General features: G+C 36.0%; 1 protein-coding gene across 4 annotated transcripts in view; it reads right to left on the minus strand.

Moving 5' to 3' along the window:
* Positions 1–217: 217 nt before the first annotated feature.
* GXYLT1 (glucoside xylosyltransferase 1) overlaps positions 218–20883 on the minus strand; it is a 35419-nt gene continuing 14753 nt past the window's right edge. For 2 of the 4 annotated variants that reach the window (XR_011139376.1, XR_011139375.1), the window contains 7 exons: positions 15759–15933; positions 14727–14852; positions 13566–13817; positions 4119–4242; positions 3631–3803; positions 1775–2111; positions 218–627 (listed from right to left, as the gene is read on the minus strand). Coding sequence is in view for 2 of the 4 variants with exons in the window: in XM_068933577.1 (XP_068789678.1) it covers positions 1950–2111; positions 3631–3803; positions 4119–4242; positions 13566–13817; positions 14727–14852; positions 15759–15933 (1012 nt within the window). In the remaining 2 variants the exon portion in view is untranslated. Of the gene's footprint in view, positions 2112–3630; positions 3804–4118; positions 4243–13565; positions 13818–14726; positions 14853–15758; positions 15934–20883 lie in introns of all 4 variants that reach the window. The other 2 variants (XM_068933577.1, XM_068933564.1) reach the window with 1 other exon arrangement.

The raw sequence follows: 20883 nt of genomic DNA on the forward strand, positions 1-20883 counted from the left end.
GTTAAAGGTTGCTGCTAATTGTCACAATCCATATATATTTTTTTTTAAATCTAAAATGCCTCACAGGTTTTAAGCAAGATCTTCACATACATAAAACATACTGAAATTCAATTCAAAACTGAATGTTTCCGCAAAACAAATACAGAAAAAAAGGTCAAAGGAAAGAATTTGTAAATATAAAAACGTAAGTAAAAAAAAAAAAAAGCAGAAGACAAACTGATACAAAATCAGTATTTATGTAAAAAAAAATAATGCATTGCAAGTTATAAATGAATCAATAACAGTTTTCACCTTCACATAGATTTCTAGATTTTCAGACTTAGAAAGATTACATAACAAGGAAAAGAAATCATAACTACATGCAAGTTGGACTGTCTTCCATTTTCTATCCCAGACATTTACATCCTGAGCCAGCAGGGTCTGGGAATAGAATACAAGCTCCATTTACAATGTAGTGTGTATTTGTACTGCTAAAGCATTCACCTAGCTCACATGGATCTAAGATTCATTGGAGAAAGGCAGCCTTTGACAAAGAAATGGCCACAAAAAATAAGTTTCTAGGATGGGGTTGGGATGAAGGTGCAAGTCAATGAGAGGATCTTCAATGCTCAATGCACAGGAACTTCTCTGAAATCCAAAAAAACACTTTATGAAGACTTCATCTCAGTTAGGTTATCCAAATTCAGTTCAAGTATACTTTAAAAACACATTTCATACCATGCAAGTTTAAATAATATTTTACTGTTACATTAGAACACAGCCTTTTACTTCATGTGCTTCTCTCTGAAATTTATATCACGCAACAGAACATGTTTTTTCATTAATAAAACTACAGAAGAGCCTAATCCTTATCTGTTGTAAATCACTACCACCCTATTGACTTTACTGAAATAATGGTGTGAGGATCTGGTCCAAGACAAATTTAAAGTCGTATTATTAAAAATATATAGTAACAAGATATACCCTCTAAGGAACCCATCCATTATACAGTCTGATAAAGCATCAGCACTCTTATTACAGCTCTTCACTTTCAGGTACTAAATACTCCATAATAATCATCACATAATAATTCTTCGTAACGAAATAAAACAGAGATAGCATTCCACTGTGTTTTTTCTACTTCCAAAAATGCCCTGCAAAGCTACAAAGCCATATAATTTTTTAAAAAGTATTGTAAGAAAAACAACTTCATATTGCATTTTTCTTAAAAGCCAAAAACCCACAACTCAACTATACCATTTGGGCAGATGGCTCAATGACCTTGAAACAAATGCTGTATATTAAAATAAAGTCTCAGCATCTACAGACAGGAAAAGCTAGTATCACATACTAGTCATTCATTTCTCTGAAAATCTTATTTATAGTGTGCAGTTTACATCTAAAATAAGTGAAATAAGATTGTCAAAACAGTAATTCAACATGTAAGAGATGAACACATAAAGGCACATATAGATTGTCAATGGTTATATCACATTCCTTTGAAAACAGAGTATTTTCTGCACTTGTAAACAACTTTGTGCTCACACTTTTAAAGTGAGGTTAGTGCTGCTGACTCAATTATTGCTATATTCACAGTTTAACAGAATTTTAGACAATATGAGGTACACTCCCCAAATACAGCCATCTTCATTTTTCCCCTCGTTCATTTGATCATTAAAGATAACTGAATTACGCAGACTAAAACTACCGACCACAAACAGCAGTAATGTCTAAACTCATCAGATCCAAGATAAACATTAGCACTGATTAAACTTCAAAAGAGTAAAAAAGTCACCTTTGCAGAAAAAAAGTTCCTGTTCTTCACAACACAAATATTCTCTTCATTTGTATGTATACTGGTAAACTTTTATCTGGGCACATTAAGAGGCAATTCAAGCCATATTAGATCTTCTGCACCTTGCAAACAGCATGTAAATTCAGTCTCTTATTTTAAAAGTTCAGAGTAAGAATCACCTTCCCTTTGATCTTCTATCATGCAAATCTCTTATGCTTTTTGTTAGCTGCTTTATGAATACTTTGTATACTCTTCCACAGTATGTACGCATTGTTTTCTGTAATTCCAGTTCTAGGGGCTGTAACAGGGAATGAACCAGGTCATCTCCAAATGAATACTGTAAAGAGGATAAGATAAAAACATTAAAGTAGTAAAGAGCATCATTTTTCAAAGTTGCTAAGAACATTACAAAAACGCCTTAGAACATTATACCTGCTTTTTATAGAATTTAGATGTTTTCAAGAACTCACGGAGACCTTCTGAATACAATACTTAAAAAGTCATCTCTACACTACATAAATATTCTCCAATGCTTTCAATAAGCCTAAAAGATGAACTTTTTTTTGGATAAGCAAATGAACATATCCAGACAGGCAAGGAGAAAATTAAATATTAAGTTACTAAATTAAAAATTTACAGATCAAAATGTTTTATATTTATGCTTGGTGACCAGTTGCTTTCCTGAATGAAATATAACTTTTAAAGAGTACAATTCTTACCAAATTATAATGAAACAGCAGTATGAACAGTAAGTAGCACTACCGAAAGCAGAAAGTTTCATTAAACTGAATGATGGTCAAACACATACTATGTTTAACATGGACATGAAATAAAGAAGTCAGTAATTCAGCACTGCAATATTTTTTATAAACAAATTATAGCCTAAAACAGCATTTCAAAGTAACATAATTTTGTTTATCTTATTACCAGTGGATTAACAATGTTTTATACACTCTCCCTGGCATATTCATAAACCAAATAGGATCATAAATAAAAGGAAATATTTTTTTCTTCTGTTTTTGACAATGCTCAAAGGAAACAAAGAAATCGTATTTTTATGGAAATACATTCACTTTCTGTGCAATCTATTCTCAGACCCCCAAAAGTACTTTTCTTCATTTTTATATCTATATGACAACATGCAATAAAGCATCATTAAAATATAGTATTGATTTTTGAAGGTTATACACACACAATAGCCTGCTACATTAAAATGCGCATCAGTGCTAAATTTTACAGCTCTTCAGCGAGTACACTGATGTAGTGATAAATAGTTTATTAGAAGACTTATTCGCAGAACGAGAAGTCATTGTGCTTAGTATTTAAAGGAACAGCCACATATTAATACACTGAATTTGCAGCAGAGATCAAAATACAGTATTAAAAATTGTTTCCTAGCATCCAAGTCTAGCTAGAATTAAATGTTAAAAAGTTGCAGGGAGTATATACAGCCTTTGGGATGAAGAAGGTTTCTTTCTGCATTTTAAGATCTCCAGCAAAACAAAGCTTCAGGTGCCAATTTCCACATGCTAATACAAACATAGTTTATTAGATACATTTATTAAAGGAAAAGGGACAAAGATTTTTAAATAGATATGATGGTTACAGGTAACATTTTAGAACCCTAATCTAGATATGGTCTATATAATGTTTCCAAAGATTTTAATCGCAAAAGGAATAAACTGGAATTCTATCCAAACAACAAGTGACCGAAATCAGTGAAATAAAACAGGAAAAAACATGACTTCTATTGCAATCGAAGCGAGGATAAACAAAATCTACAAAATATATGAAGCAACAGAGATAAAAACACATACCAAATAACTTCGTACGGGTAAAATGCTGAATACACTTACATTTTTTATTGCTTCATACACAGCCCTAAAAGTCGGTTGTTTATCATCATGGTAAACACCTCTGTTTCCATGAAGAATAAATATACCTTCTTCTTCAGCTTCCTTACAATTGCTTCCATAAATGCAGTGGTCAGGTCGATAATTCCATTGGCAAGGAAAGACATAAAGACTTTCTGTTCAGAAAAATCATAAGAACATTCGCTTAAACATCAAAATTGTTTCAAGAAATACATTAATTTTTTTTTCTTTCTAAGGCTACTTTATATATTTGCATACAGTTGTTTTGAAACTTAACAACTAATTACACTTAGTAAGCTTTAACAGTTTCTCTCAAAATCTAAGTAAACCATGTTCTTTAAAAAAAGGGGAAAAAAAGAAAAATCTTCAGCACTTTCACTGAAAAGTCTATGAAAAGAATATTTTTTCTGGATTTTAGAACATCATACAAAATATTAGTTTTGTCATGCTAGACTTAGATGTGGATTTACCTGGATTGTGAAAAAATATAATGTTCAATAGATCCTGATCACCCCACGTTATGTTTAACTTGTACTTCTTCAGCAGTGGCATAAGAATTTCTCCCCACTGTAACCGGACTGTTGTCATATCATTCTATTAAACAAAACAAAGTAAAATGTACACGCGTTCATGATAATTACACCTGTAAGGGAGAAGCCCTACAGAATCATAGTAATTTGCTTTTCAAAGCTACAAATCTCCAACTTCCGTAAGAATTTATTTGTTTTAAAGAAACAATCACATCTAACGGAAATAGCTATGGACACCTCCAATGTGCTTTACTTCTCATTTAAAAATTGTCTTAGGGTAAGCAAAATCATAAACATCTCCTATTTAACTGCCAAATACTTTTGTCTTCAAGTTTTCCCTCGAAAACATCTTAAACCAAAGAAGTTCTAAGAAATAGCAAAGTTTTGTGGGTTTTTTTAATACAGTAGTAGACTCTTAACACAAAAACTACTTTTAACAGATGTATACAATTAGCTGGGCACTATTTAAACCACCACTCTTCAGATTTCACACTTCATGCAATTTCTCTGTATTTATCAGAGGCTGACACCACATGCTGTTTTGAACCACAGGTTTGAAAGTTAACTTTAAACAGTCAAAGCAGATTAATATAAAATTAATTATTATACAGCTGTAAAAGATTAGCTATAAAGCAACGCATAAAAATATAGAAATCTGAAAAGGTTTTCAAAAGATTTTCATCAAGTCAAACTAATTTTTAAGTTACTCAACATAAACTTCCACAACAAAGGCACATTTTTTCACTAGCAAAGGGTATTAGGACTGTAATGCAACAGCTGTTTCTTATTTTCCACATTCCTGATTTAGCTCAAGTCACACCCTTGTGCTTCAAACATCACGGGAAAAGGAGAATGAAGTTCTTCTAAGGGTTGGGCAGAGGAGGTGCCCAACCCTCAGAGTAAGCAGGCCTGCATCTGAACTCCACCTTACCACAAATATCTTATCATTTGCACTATAACAGGTTACATATTCTAACGTTGACTCCCTTTCTTTACACCATACTTATGCTTAGCTAGAACAGAAAAGGAACAAGCCTGCTCACTTAATACCTTCCACTTCAGCTGGAAGAATGAGCATGGAATAACAATGGATCCATATGAAGAACATTCCTGAAAGAGTATAGACAACTCTTGATTCTCTTTAACCAAGCTGGCAAAAAAATAAAATTAGAACTCCAGCACAGTTTGGGATCTTTCTACAGAAATACCACATTAAGAAACAGAAGGGATTACCTGGGGTATCATATTCAGTTTTTGAATCCTAGCATCAAAGACTTTCCAAGTTTTTCACTGGCAAATCAGAAAGCACAGAAATTAGCAGTTCAGTGTTTAAGACTTTCCTCAAATCATTTCAGCCATCAAATATCAAGGGCTTTCAAAAACAAAGTCTAAAAAAGAAATACTATCAGACTTCAGGCAGGAACTATTGCAAAAAAGATCTATAGCTTATATTATGTAAGAAGCCAAACTCAATGATATTACAGTCCATTCTGCCCTTAAAAATTTATGACTGTGATTGTTTGCAAGTATTTGACGAGAGCAGGCATGAGAAACGCGCAAGAGAATTCCTCTCTAGCAAGAGCCATCACTAGGATCAGTGCAATGTGATTAAGCGAAAGAAAACACAGGCTTATCACCAAGCTAAACCTTCCAGCAAGCAAATCAGACTGAAGCACAACGTATAAAGGTTACACCCTCACCTGAATTAGGTCAGTGTTCTGTGAAGGGCCTAAGGCTTAAATTTAGACTCAAATTAAAAAACAAATTGAATTAGCTCACTGTTACCAGGATAATCATAAGAGAGCATAAAGTCGTCAAAAAATTTTTAGAGCAACCCATAAAGATATTACTTTAAATTGTTAGAGCCATCAATTCATATAATTTTCATTTAACCCATGCAGTTTTAATAGCAGTGAAATGCAGAATATATCCCAGAGAGATATAAAGTGAATAACAGCATAGAATCACATTGCCAGCTGTCTAGAAGTTAATACTACTTGACAAACAGTTCTAATATTTCAATAACCTTTATATAAATAGATAAGAGTAATATATTAATATATTAACATTGATGTATAATAAAACCAGTGTAGGAATCACACTGAGCAAGGGAAATTATTCAAATGGTTACATAACCTCCTTGTGCAAAATTCCAATCTAACTCATAGTGAGGTTAAACAGAACGTGTACAATGCCTGAATTCAATCAGAATTGATGACACAGAAGCTCTTCAAAAGTTACTCAAGTAAATATGAAAAATACAGTAACTACATAATAACTTCAGTGTTTCCAGAGGATAAAACTGATCTCCAATATCCAACAGATTACAAAGAAGGTTAAAGAGGTTTAAGAAGAAAAAAACACAGCGATGGGCATTTTTGTGGTATTCTGAGATGCCATTAAGCTGATACAGATAGGCTGTATGAACCCTCAAAGTCCCACCTTTTTCAAATGGAGAGGAATAAACGTTAAGCAAGAGCAAAACATGCATAAAGAAATTAAGATATTCTCTGAAATGTTTTTATTATAATGTTTTGCTTTAATTAGTTTGGCCAGTACCGATTTCCGTCCCAGAGGACTTCTGCCTTGCCAAAGCTGTCATGTTTAAACTGTAGCGCCTAGTATTACCTCCCTCTTAATTCTTGCAAGAAAATACAATGCTGAGGGAAAATATTCAAATAAATCTTACAACAATATCCAAAGAAACTGCAGCTGCAGTTCCACAAACAACTGACCCACTTTTAAACTCCTTTAATACCAAATGAGAGAAAGCTCTCTTCCTTCCCTTCTGGTTACGTGATGCAATCTTTTTCTTGCGTTAACAATGTAATGCTAACACTTAGCGGATTTTTTTGTGAGCTGATTTATTTCACTAACCCAGCAGAAAGCTTTCTTTTTCTGTTACTAACCTTAATTGGATCATGGAAGGACTGCACAAAGACCAGAGGCTAGTACAAAGTAAACAGCAAAAGCAGGAGAAAGCAGCAGGTAAGAGACAGGGATCTCCCTTTTAAAAGAACTAGCTTTTGTGGGTTCATCATATTTTTCGGAAGTATAGCCTTAAGCAATCCTGAAATCACAAAAATTACGTATAATGGCGTAAGTCTTTTAAGAGACCAAAATTCAGGGAGGTTATGTCTTAAGCAAACCCATGAATCTCTCCTTTGTCCATACTATCCGGAGTTTTTGTTATCGTTCGAGATTTTTCTTCTTTTTTTGAGCTCATTCCTTTCCACAGCTGCCTAAGTCTCAAGCCTTGTAACACTTAAGTATAGCAACACTTAAATTTCTTTATGAATTTTGCTAAAAGTCATTGCTCTCTATTCAGTCTTATTGGTCTACAGCATTTTGTTTAATCATCATCTCTGTGGTATCTGCTATGTCTCTTCCAGTTTAAAAGCATCTGTACCTATATGTAATAAAATACAAACAAAAGTGACCTGCTTTACTTCTTCCACCTCCTAAACATTCTGCCATATTTTGCATTCCCATTTTCTAATTGTTGCTTAAACTAGAATACAGGCAGGCACTATCCATCAGAAGCTTCTTTACCAATTATACTCTTACCTTCAACTAAGCACTCTTAAGGCAACTGCACACGCTCTACTACTGTATTCTTTTTTATATATATGTACACACACACATATACATACACATATGTATGTATATACACATACATTCTCATAAAACACATAAAAAAAGATAAATAAGATAGTAGGGCAAAGAGGGACAACTTCCACTAGGCACTGCAGCCAAGCGGCTAGAAAGCTTGCCTAAGAGATCTGGCAGTCATCTGGCAGAACATTAAGTTTTGAATAAATAACCGGATGAAAACAAACTTAATCCTGGAGCAGTATGTGGTTTTTCACTACCCAGAAGGGCATCATAGCCATTGTCAAGTTCTTCATTTTATGTATTCTGGTTCCTTCTGACTCTTGCAAATCATCGTGACAACAGAGGACAGACACTTAACACCCCCAAGCATATTAGCCACTAGTTAGTTACAGAAAAATGCAGAGGTCTATCACCTAATAATAAAGCGCTTAGGAGTACCAAAATCTAATACTGTCAGTGTATGATGGATACCTCCAAAATCTGGAAGCACAGCAATTGCTAAATTCCAGATTACAACAAAGGTTAAGCAGAATTCCTCCCTCTAGTAGCTAATAGCTAATTCTGGAGCTACCTATGCTGACAAGGCATTTGAGGCTTAAATTTCACAGGTAAATACAAGTTATGCCTAAATCAGCCCCAGTCTGAGTGGTTTAGTGCCCAGCTAGTGTCAAAATCTTGGTGCACAACTGGGGCTTAAATATTTCCAAGATGCGTTGTACAGAATCTTTCCCACAGGTTGGAGAATTGAACACAGTACTACCATACTGCAGCTACATCATCACCTTCCACTGTCTTTCAACCAGATCCTTGTCTATCTGCCTTTAAAACTAATTAAAGCTATTGCTAACTAAAACACTTGTGTGTCCAATTCTGGGCTCCCCAGCAGGAGAGACACGGCACTACTGGAGAGAGTCCAGCAGAGGGCTACAAAGATGATGAGAGGACTGCAGCATCTCTCTTAAGAGGAAAAGCTGAGGGAGCCGGGCCTGTTTAGCCTGGAGAAGAGAAGGCTGAGAGGGGATCTCATCAATGTATACAAATATCTGAAGAAAAATTGTCAAGAGGATGGGGCCAGACTTTTCTCAGTGGTGTCCAGCAACAAGACAACAGGCAACGGGCACAAGCTGAAATACAGAAAGTCCATCTGAACACGAGGAAAAACTTCTTTACTGTGAGGGTGCCAGAACGCTGGAACAGATTGCGTAGAGAGGTTGTGGAGTCTCCTTCACTGGAGATATTCAAAACCCACCTGGACGCGATCCTGCGCAACGTGCTCTAGAAGACCCTGCTTGAGCGGGGGGTTGGACTAGATAATCTCCAGAGGTCCCTTCCAACCTCAACCATTCTGTGTGATTGTGCATGTCTTTATCTGACTTTAAAGAGCAAGAACATTTGTTCCAGGTGTAACTTACTACAGATGTTGAACAGCACAAGGGCTTGGTATCAGACTCTTTCAAGCTGGCAGTATTGTAGATTGCTTATCCAGTTTCTGCCTCATCTCTCTTGCCTTATTTATTTGTGTGTCAGGCACTAAGAACAGCCTCTGTTCTTCTCACCTACTAAATCCTAAAAACATGCCCCGCTTCTCCTTCAAGGTTCATATATGAGGACATATGTCAAACTTAGTTACTGGAACAAGAAAATTTGCATCTTCAGAAATCCAACTAATATCCATACTCAGTGGACACTGAAGATGAAGAAGCTAAGCAACAATGAGCGCCATCTATCTCCCAGACATTGCTCTTAAAGTTTGGCATTTAAGAGCAATGTGGCAAATGCTTCCAGAATTCTGATCAAGTTCTGATACCCAAAGGTAGGGTAAAATAGTTAGGGGAAAAAATGGCATATTATTTGATACAGGGTGAAGAACTGGCAAGGGAACATGCCCTAAAGAGCAAACAATTCCCTTCTGGAATAAATTCCAAGTCTAAGTGGTGTAAGGCTTGATCAGTCCCATTTCAAGCAAGCTTGATTTCTCAAAAGGCAAGAGCTGAACCTCAGACAAGAAATTTTAACCCTGAAGACAGAAATTAACAAATTCATTGGGATTCACTTTTTTTTTTCCTTCCAAAAAGTAGATGTCTCTGAGCTAGTTAAAGGAAATTCAAGTCTCACATGCAGTCTATAAGACTGACATTAATAAATTATCAAAATTTAGCCAGTTAAAGCTCCCCAAAAGCATATCCAAGCATTCATCTTACTGCTCTTCCTCAAATTGTCCAGTATAGACTATAGCAAGCAAGTTTGCTTGAATAATTGCAGACTGATCATTGATACCACTAAGGGGCAAGAACTGAGATTGGGGGTAACTACCCAGTGCTGTGCAACTACGCCAAACATTCAGTATTATGAAAGGCACTTAAACAAGAGAGGCAGAAGCACAGCAAAGCTTTGCAACAGCGTATCAGGTGATTCCAAGCCTATTCTGAAGGCTTTAGTTAATAAAAATAGAAAATGCAATCAAATATCTCTTTCCCCTCCCCCACTCCAATTGTTAGAAGTGTTAGAAATACTGTACTTTCTGCCTTTCGCCATTAGTTATCCTCACAGGGCTTTACTCTCTTTTGAAGCTTAAGACTTCCCTTTCCCTGTCCTACCCATATATATTTCTGGCTCTTGTTCTTGCACATCTTCTGTCTCTTGGACTTCATACTTCTTCAGGAATGCTCCTGTACGGACTGCAGTTATTCCTAAAGCATTTGAGACTAGTGATGCACATAAAGAAATATTACCTCCCTCTTGTTTGATGTGTAAGTAAAAAAAGTATGTTTTGAATACCAATTCTTTTCAGTGTGCAGTTTTATCTTGGTTCCCAAAAAATTGTTTTTGGCGTTAAATTCATCTTTTTCCTTCCCTTGCTGTACCTTTTTTTCCTGCTTTCATCATCAGGTACCTCCTACCTGGAGTCTTACAATGATCACCTCAAGCAAGAAATACAGGGCAATTGTTTGGATACATGGTGCTTTGACATATACTGATCTTCTGGTTCAGCTGAAGCATTATGAAATGTCCTTTCTGGATACATTTCTTAAGTTAAAACTTCATCCTAGCACCTCTCAGGCCCTTGTAAAGCAAATAAGCATATAGCTGTGGATATTCATTTCCAGGTCTTTCTATATTCCTACCAAATGCGATGCTTGCTGTTTGCTCAAGCTTTGAATTCGTAGGGATGGACGATTTCTCTAGCGTGACTGACTTTTTGACTTCTCTTTAGACCTTATTACCAGTGGCCAGCATACTTACCAATGGAGGCTTTGGTATTGGGAGGTTCAGAACTGTTTCAGGAGGGAGACTACCTCTCTTTAGTTTATGCTGCCCCACTACCTAGAGCGTGGTCCAACAAGCCAGTGTATTTACTTGCTTAGCATCACAGGGCCCTAGGATGCACAAGCTCTGTTACAGAAACTCTGCTTGCGGAGGACACTTTTCATCTTCAGATTCCTTGAACATCTTAAAGGGATTCTTTGGTCTGAAAAATTGCAGGGCACACAGCAAAACTTCAAGAAGGGCTTACTGAAGTTGAGACTACTACACAGTAGGCCTGAGAGCATATGACTTCCCTTTGTTACTGGTAGCAAATGAGCTCCTAGGCCCAAGGGAGTATTGCAATAGGTCTGGCCCTCAAGACTGCAACTACTTGCAGACCTTACAGATACTGTCAATGTCCCATTTCTTAACCCGCTCCAGTAAGATACACTAGAACGAGAACATGCTTCGTTGTGTTCTAGGGAGGTCAGAACTTGTTTATATCCATCCAGGAAAACTAACAAATTCCTCAGAGAACATATAAGTTCTGAGAATTTTTGTATCTTTAAAAAGCTGTCTAGACAACTCTTTCTATTCTGTCTTAATAAAGGTTTTTCAAATAAACAGTGCTTTACTACATTCTCCTCCTTATCAGGCTCTAGCCCCCATGCAATTCCGCTCTTTATAGGACTGATTTTGTAAAGGTATGGATTTTATTTTACATTCACCCACAACAATTCAGGATGTTTTTGATTCCAGTTCTCTGTGCCAGTTACGTCATACAATCTTCCTCAACACAGAAGAAAGTTCAGTGGCCCACATAGCCAAAGGAATTGGACGTCCTAGGCATACTGAAGTTTGCCAGCGGGACACTGAGAAAGGTGTATAAATTTGTGCCTTGTTTTAATTGTAAACCAGCCTGGCTAAACAACTGAGGTCTTATAAAACATAGATATTCACCTCCATAATAAAGAGCAACTATTAAAAAGCTCATCTGCCAGTCTGGTTTTAGTTTATCAACCTGACAGATTTCATTGCATAAGAAATACAAAGCCTGGGAACAAAAATATGCAGCAGATATCCTCAGGTCCTGGAAGACACTTCTGCTAGCAGGGGAGAGCTGCAGTGTTCCATTCTGAAGTTCTAAATATTCATGAACAGTTTTATCTAAATTTGCATATACAGACTTAAATTTTAAGAAACCACCAGTCTTAGCTGTTAAAGAGAAAGGCACTTTTTTTTTTATCCTCTCAAGAACCAGAGTCTCCTTGAAAGACATTTTTAGTATCCTACACAACTTGTGTACTTTTGAAAATCTCAGAGCATGAATGAGAGACCATCCTTATCTCAGTTTACCATATCGAAAATACTGCAATATACAGAAGTGCATTGTCAGATGTGGAAGATGCATGCAGTTTTCAGTCCCATATTCTTTCTCTTATAAGCACACTGCCTTTCACTATTTTCATTTCTCTAGATGCTACAATTAGGAAAACAAGCAAATAATAAAATGAACAATACAAGATTCCACTGGTCATATATACACAAAAGTTTTCTTCTTGGATAAATTAAATATTATAACTATTGTAGCTCACACTTCAGCTACATGGGAGAGAATTCTTTCCATTTTCTTTAAATTTTTTGGACTTCCATAGCAAAAATATATTGCAAGAACATTAAGATGAGTGCCAAATAATCCCTAAATTTGAAGAAAGGTAATGTTTACTGAAAGCTTATGTTATCCTTCCTAAGGGTGCCCCTTCCAACAGCTGACCACATGACCGTTCTTCCCTGAACAAACTTCTTTCAGTGCTTATTTTTTAATGTGTACAGTAAAATACAGAGAAATAGGTTTTTTTCTATCATAATCACATAATATTGCTTTCCTACTTATCTTTCAAGCACATAGGAAAAACCTCACATCTGTGAAGCAATGAGTATTTCTCTTGCTGCATACTTTGCTTAAGAAGTAATTTCATGACAAAGTTATTTCTCTATAGAAACTATAATGGCGAAGTAAATCAAAAGACATGTAAGTTGATAAGCACCTGGTTACATTTTAAAAGATCAAAATTTAGAAACAGTATAGTCACAATAACTTACTAAATGCTTTAGCACCACCTCCTGGTCATGTAACTATGTGCACACATTTTTAAAAGTCTAGTTTACAGTATTTATAAATTATTTTCTGAGATCTCTAATGTGAAGTGAAAACAGTAAAATGTCTAGTGACAAAAATAATTTACAGCAGTAGATGGCATCAAGTCACATGATCTTCCAGAATTCAGAAAAGAAACAAAGTAGATTTAAGAGGCAGGTATTTCATGTTTATAGTGAACGATACTTTAAAAAAAAAAAAAAAAATACAAGCTAGCCACCAGTCTAAACATAGCTTACTTTTACAGCTTTATTCCAACTACAAGACAAGGAGATATTTTGAAAATTACTGTTCTACCTGAATTTGAAACATGACTAGAATTAAAAGAGGTACAGACACTGAAAATGTAATGAAAGCAACAAACATACCTTGAAATACTTTCTTCTGATACGCGTCATATTCATCAACATGACTCCAGAATTTATTCCAGTGACTCCATAAAACGGATGTCTAGCAAAGCGATTATACCACCCAATACGAGGTTCTTCATGTTCTGGTGCCATTGCAGCAATCTGACTGGAGTTGAACTTTCTCAGAAAAGACCAAATATCATCAACAGGTCTCAAAAATAGGATGTCAGTATCAACATACAATAACGAATCCACATTTTTGAGGATTAACTGTGAGGGAAAGAAGTTTAAAACCAAATTTTTAAACAGTTTTATTGAGCTTCTTTTCATAATACTGAGTTATGTGTGGGGAAAATTAACTGCCATTCCACTCCCTTCCATAATAAAGTTCAATATATTTTTGTCGTCTGCAAGTAAATTCACTTTAGATTAACAGCTTGCAGCCAAAAATTTGTTACCATACCCTCTTCTCTCATTTTGGACAATTTTTGTAGAATGAAAGAGAGGTTTTTTATGTAGGACAGTAACACAATGGCACTCAGTCCATATTTTATATCCTGGGGCTCCTCGGGAGCAGGTTGTGGGCCAAGTGAAACACTACAGTAAAAGGAGCTGCTCCCTCACTGATTCCTGCTGCTCCCTTGTTTCCCCATGCCTCCGGTCAAACAATGAGAGAAGTGTTAGGGAGTCAAAGAAAAGAGAGTATTTGGGAGATGGCTGCCACTGCTACAATTCATCTAGCCTGAAGTACAATTTTTGAGGAGTCTTATATCAGCAAAGAAAAGGCTGCGTGAAACACTGGCTATAATAGCCTACTACTTTTTCCATTTTTCTCTGACACTTCAGACCTGTGCAGGCAGGAAGCTTTCCAAATAAATGAGGAGATGGGGTGTGACAAACTTCTCTTACCTCTGAGAGAATGACATGACCTGCTAAAGGTCAGACACCACTCATTGAGGATACTGTGCAACGGAGCAAGTGAGAAAAGGAATTTTATTCCATAGTGTATTACTGTCACAGAAGAATAAGGTTAAATTCAGAGTGTTTTTGGAGGATGTCACAGAAATAATTTTTAGGAGTAATAGTTTTTCATTAAAAAAAAAAAAAGTTAGATTAACAAAGAGAGCTTGACAATTCCTAAGCAGATGTATGTACTGTCCTATTGGAGATTAAACTTACTGGCAAGAATAGCCTTTGTGAAGCACATGGCTTAAACAATTTCTTCCATTCTGCAGCACTCTCAGTTGGAAATGTTATTGGATATAGCGTGTAATTAACTTTTCCTTCATAGGGGAAGTCATCAAGCTGGGGGAAAAAGAGAGAACATATACTTGAGTTCAATTCTATAATAAAAAAGAAATCATTTCCCATTTAAAATGATAACTGAACACAACTGCAACTCCTCTCTCTCAAAATAGAAATGCTTCCCAAACTACCAAAAAAGTGTCATATATTCAAAAGGCTTGAACCGAAAGTGGCATCTGCAGGGCACTATGATGAAAACAAATCAAAGACGACACACAAAAGTAAGAACAAATAAAAAGTAAAATACATTAGTATTTACAAAAATTAAATACATCAAATAAAACATTTACTTTTTCCTTTTAACTAGTTTCCATCAATTAAGTCCGTCTCAAACTAAAATAACCTCATCCAACTTTGGCATAATTACTCAAAGGATGCCATTTCAAGCACAAAAATAGGAAAACCCTTCACAGATGTGAATTAGTATAATTCTAATAATGCCACTCTGGTCATAATGTTACATTCATTAACTGAAAGTTACTAAAATAAGACATAACCACATCTACCACCTTCACGAACTGGTGTCTACTACCTTCAGGGACTGGTGTTTCATTTTGTTTAGACAACATAAGGCCAACTCGGACTGTAAGTGCATGGATATAAAAGGATAGATTTCTATTTTCTCTCAAAAAAATAATTTTAAATAAGCTCTCGAGAAGGTAATTCATTTCTGTTCTGAACATCAAGCTTCTATTTAAGAAATTCAAAGTCACAAAGCAAGAAGGTTAGGAAAAAAAGTTTAAAATCCCCATCCAGTGTTACAAAAGACCTGCATGTTAACTTATTTTTAGAGCTCTGCATTTTTGCCACTACATCCAACAACTATCACCCACGTTAGCAGAAATGTATTTAATTGATTTGTAGTATGGTTGGAGTAATACATAACAACATGATTTGGGTACTTACTATGTCTTTGAAACTCTTGTGCAATTGGTCCTCAGCAAAAATATGAAACTGGAGAGGTCTGATGCTGAAAATAATTGCTGATCTCAACATAGTAACAGTCTCTTCCAGTCTTTCGCCACAGGCAACCACTGCTAGATGCATTTTCTCAGAAGGATGTGTTTTCATATAATCATATCTGACATAAAAATATTTTTTCAATTGACACTTCCTTGGCACAGGCTTAACAAAAGCTCTATTTACTGAAGCACACAATCTAACAAAATATCCTTTCTCTTAATTACATCAGCAAAGGAAAACTGAAACAGAACATACAAAGCTGCAGTGTTACACCTCATCTGTAGGTTTAAGTTTAAGTTGAACTACTCTCATTTCCACTCCCACCACCCCAGCCCACGAGGGAGAAACAAGGGATGGAAGATCTGTACAAAAACTAGATATGAAAAATACAAACATTTAGTTTATTATAAAACTTACTATCCATTATTAGCAAGGAATTCCATCAAAACAGGTACATTAACAGAAAGATCATTTAAAGTTACATCATCAAGACGTGAAAGGCTGATAGCACATTCAATCTGTGCATGAATTGCTAATTCATTTGCTCCCGTTCTTCAAGGATTATCCCTTACTCAGTTCAGAGACGGGGAAATGTATGAGAAATACAGCAGTAGTAGTACAGCAGATAAGTTAAAGTCATCAACAAAAGTGAGACTTCCCCTATGCTCAGAGAGTCCTGTTAAAGAATCTTTTTGAGTGATCTAGGTATATTTTGTCCATTTTTGGCTCCAGTAAGTCATTAAGTCAAACCCATGTTTCGGGGCTTCTGCTAAGCACAAGCAAAAGACAAAAAGATTTCTCCTCTCCTTCTGTTCCACGGGTGTATAGCTTGGTTTGGGATGTGGGAAGGTAACAGCTTAAAAGGTAGAACAGAATGTCCTGGTGCTCCCAGAGGTTCTGAAGTATTTCTCAGGTACCCTGATCACGTGTTACGCTCACATCCTTGGAGCTAAACCACTACAAGATTTGGGTGCTGGGAAGTCATTTCACCCTCAAGTCAGCTGTCCACAGTTATGGTGAAAAGCATATGGTATTTATTATACAGGGTACATTTAAAAACTATTTCATTATGTTAACAAAGTAGGCTAAAATTAATCATCAGGTAAATTGCATTAGCTTGGCACAAGCACTGTGGATATATTAAATCTAAAACTGTTTTCTTCTGGATTTCATATCCAACTAGCAAGAAAAGCATTCAAAGGTATTAAACATAGATCAACTCAAAGTCAACAGTTAAAACAGTTAAATATTCTACACTTGAGCTATCTGCACATGACTAGGGAGGAGGGAGCTAATAGAACTATTAGCATCTGAAAGCTTTAAATTACAGCCTTCCAAGTTACACAGATTGAAGATTCTCTGAAATTAGAAAAGACTTTCCCTAAGCTAGGAACAGTAGAGAAACACTTGGCAAACATACTACCCATTCTTAGAAACTTGCCAAAACAGAAATACTTTGAAACAAAAACTAATAGATGCAATTCTTAGTACATAATCTCTACCCAATTTTTTATTATTATTAAAACACGTTTAAAGATGAAGTTGGGTACAAATTTTCCTTTAAATTGACAAAAGATACTATGTGAGTATACCTTTATTGTCAAAGGCACAAAAAAAAAAAACCAACAAGTATAATTTTGAATTTCATGAAGTTAAAAATAAGCAAAGATATCTCAGTGAAACTGATAAAGTTTGAGGCCACAGGTAGTAGCTGCATTTAAAAAACATTCTGAGCTTTGAGATAGATCAAGTGCCCTGGAACTAACAAAATCCACCAATTTAAGATTGACTTAAGACTGACTGCATGCTATAGTTAAAGCTTTATGAAGGTTTGGGGCATTAATAACATTCACATGGAAGAAAGATCTCTCAGGTAGGATTCAGATTAAGACATCTAAATGAAGGCGCTGCCATGTGAGATTGTGTCCAAGCTCTCGTTATAGCCAACAAAGACCTAGAGAACAGGCAATGGAGCCTAGACAGCAATTCATCTTGCTTCAAAGTAAACATCTAGGGCTTGATTCAATTGATTAACATGGACATAGGTCTATTTAATATGCCATAGAATATCCTACCTGACCTCCAGGTGCCAGTCCAAAAGGACAAGGGTGTCTCAAAGATCACGTTATATCAAATAGTCCTATGAACATGTTTAGAATACCCTAATGCTTCTCAAATGCACCAGGCGCTTATATTTCAGCAATTTAATGGCTGGTCACCTGGATCATCATTACACTTTCAATTATAAGCGCAGTTTAAGACCTGCTTGACACAGCTACCTATATGCACACATCTACATTCAGATGATTTCATCTACAGATTGAATTCTACTAGAAAAGTTATAGCAAAACCTGAAATATTAGTTCAGGTTAACAGAAAAAAAAATATAAAATAGAACTGTGACTGAGGCATGCCATTAAGACCTTTATACATGAATAAAGCTAATTTAACCTACCATGAAGTAGGTAGCTGATGTAAAGAAGCAAAGCAAGTTGAATGCGATCAGGGTAGCTGAGACTCACAAATGATTACACTGCTACATTCTGAACAAGCTGCAAGCAGCAGATTAGCCTCATCACTAATCCACTGAAAAGGGAATTACAACAATTAAGTCCTGAGGTCATGAGAGCCTACAGTGATATTGCAAGTTCCTGTGATAAATAAGGGTACAACCTACATAAACTGCATAGCTGAAAGTCAAGTTCCTAAACTACATGTAACACACTGCTTTCCATGAATAAGGCATGATAAAAAACTATGCCAAAACAGCTCTAAAACACAACACTGAAGTTCCAAGACTGTATTTGACTATTTCTACATCCAGTGACATCTGCAAACAAAAGGTTTCTAAACAAAGTACCAAAACCAATCTGATCATATCATAATGCCTTTACAGTGACTTTGGGCACATGCAATCTGTTCTTTGAGTCCATGGACTTTGAGTTCAAATTTTTTATTCTGTGCTTAAACAAGTATCTTTTTAAAAAGGTAAAACACTTCAGAAAAAAAATAATAAACTCAATCAGATTTCCATTTTCAAAACAGCTAGACACAAATCCCTAAGCCCACAATACAAAGCTTTATCTCTGGAGCAGATGGAGCAAGAAGCCCTTGGAAAGAAAAGGCCATTGTTCTCTATGGGGAGCATCTACTAAGAAAGGGATGAGACACACGACGTCTCAGGAGATATATGGCAGCAGGAAGATTCTAGAATTGCAGGTTTCATTCTGACTGTGCGAAGAAACGTTCTTTAGTGATTACAAGCTGCATATGACTCACCTGCACACAGCCACTAGCAATCACAACTATTTTTATAATCAGGCCTCAGTACTGCTCCTCTTTCTTCATATACTCCACTCCACTCCCATCTGGAAATCACTGCCCCACTTCCATCCAGTAGGGCCACTACTTACTACTCTTGTGCTAATCCTCCACCACCAGCATCATTTCATCACTTCTTCCTCCTCCTGCCACTAGCAGCATCATGAGGAGTTTGTTAGCCTGACCTCCGCTCTGTCTCAACGTTGGAATTAACGTACCCCACCAGCAAAGCCTGTTATCTATGTCATGACTACTGTCTCATTCCTCTCTTCTATACTATGCATGACTTTGGGCCCTCCCTGATGCCCCTTCAAAGTTATCTGCCCTCAACTGCTTCCTTCTCTGCTTCTCCCTCCTGACGTTACAGCCTTCTCCAACCCTTTCTCCCTTCTTCTCCTCATTGCTCTCCACTGCAGTTAGCCATGCAATTACCTCACCAGAAGACAGTATAAGGAGAATCTTGCTCACTGAGGAAGCCATTTCATAGCACCTTAGGTGTTGTAACATATAATGCAAAAAGATTATTCAGATGATATAGTTTTATTAGATATTCCATAATGAAGCTGACTATGAGCAAAATAAAAGTATTTTAGGAAAATTCTAACTTGTTGAATCTGAGCAAGTTTTCACAAGGATATGGGAAACCTCACAGTTCTGCTATCAGAGCAATCCACTTGTTGAATTTCAAATCTAGGTTCTGAAACATGCAATTTTTTTTGAAGTGATACTTCCCAAACATTTTTTCCAGTATTTTGGGAGATACTTTCAAAACAACGTCCAGAGGCAACATGAAAAATTTCAAAATACAGATTTTTATATGCACGTCTCTAATTACTAGCAGCCTGATGTACTGCTGTAGAAGGACTTAGTGGAGAAGTTGGAAAGAGCAACAACAAAATGAGATACAAAACATGCATTTTGGTAAGGCTTTTTGATGGACTAGTAAGAAAAACTTGAAAATTAAAGTGGGAGCCCTAGCTTATAAAGAAAAAAAATCTTCTGATAATTAAAATGGAAGGGTGAAAGCACAAAATGTACCTCTAGCCCAAAACTGAGCCGGAAATCATGACAGGATTGGTGAGCTGGGTGTTTAAGGACAAATCAGAGATCTTTATTTGAGGGTTCCAATTTGAAATCAGTGGTAGGACACCAAAAAGAACAGAAAATAAATCACTCAAGAGAGTCAAAAATATTCCCAGTTTAGGAACACATTAAAAAACATTCTACTTTGACACTATGAGAGCAAAAATACATACTTTAAAACATACTGCTCATCAGTAATATGAGCTAGGGTGTAAGCCCGGCCATGAAGTATTTCTATGTTGAAGTGTAGGTATATATTCTGTACTGACTAATTCTATTGTGTGGTTAACAACTTCTGATAGAAGAATACAGCTGGATTTGCTCATTCAATCTGATACTATATTATGTTTAAAGAGATATAGCATGACAGACTGTATATTAAATTAGCATTTCTAGTGTTATTTAAAAAATATGAAGTAATAATTTACTAGTAAGCTACAGAGTTATGTTTTTCCTGGCTGTACCTTTCCGGAACCTTCGCTGTGTCTCATCCTAACTTCCTGGAAAATAATATATATATCTTAAGTTAAAATACCCACCCACTCCATCAATATCTTAGCTCCGCCCCCTAGACTTTCCAAAAAGTACTGAACTCACGGTCTATTGCATATGTTTCAGACAGAGCTCTTCTATTCTTTGTATATGTAACAGATTGAGAGCACTA

This window comes from Struthio camelus, chromosome 1, assembly GCF_040807025.1.
Source record: "Struthio camelus isolate bStrCam1 chromosome 1, bStrCam1.hap1, whole genome shotgun sequence".
Classification (NCBI taxonomy): Eukaryota; Metazoa; Chordata; class Aves; order Struthioniformes; family Struthionidae; genus Struthio; species Struthio camelus.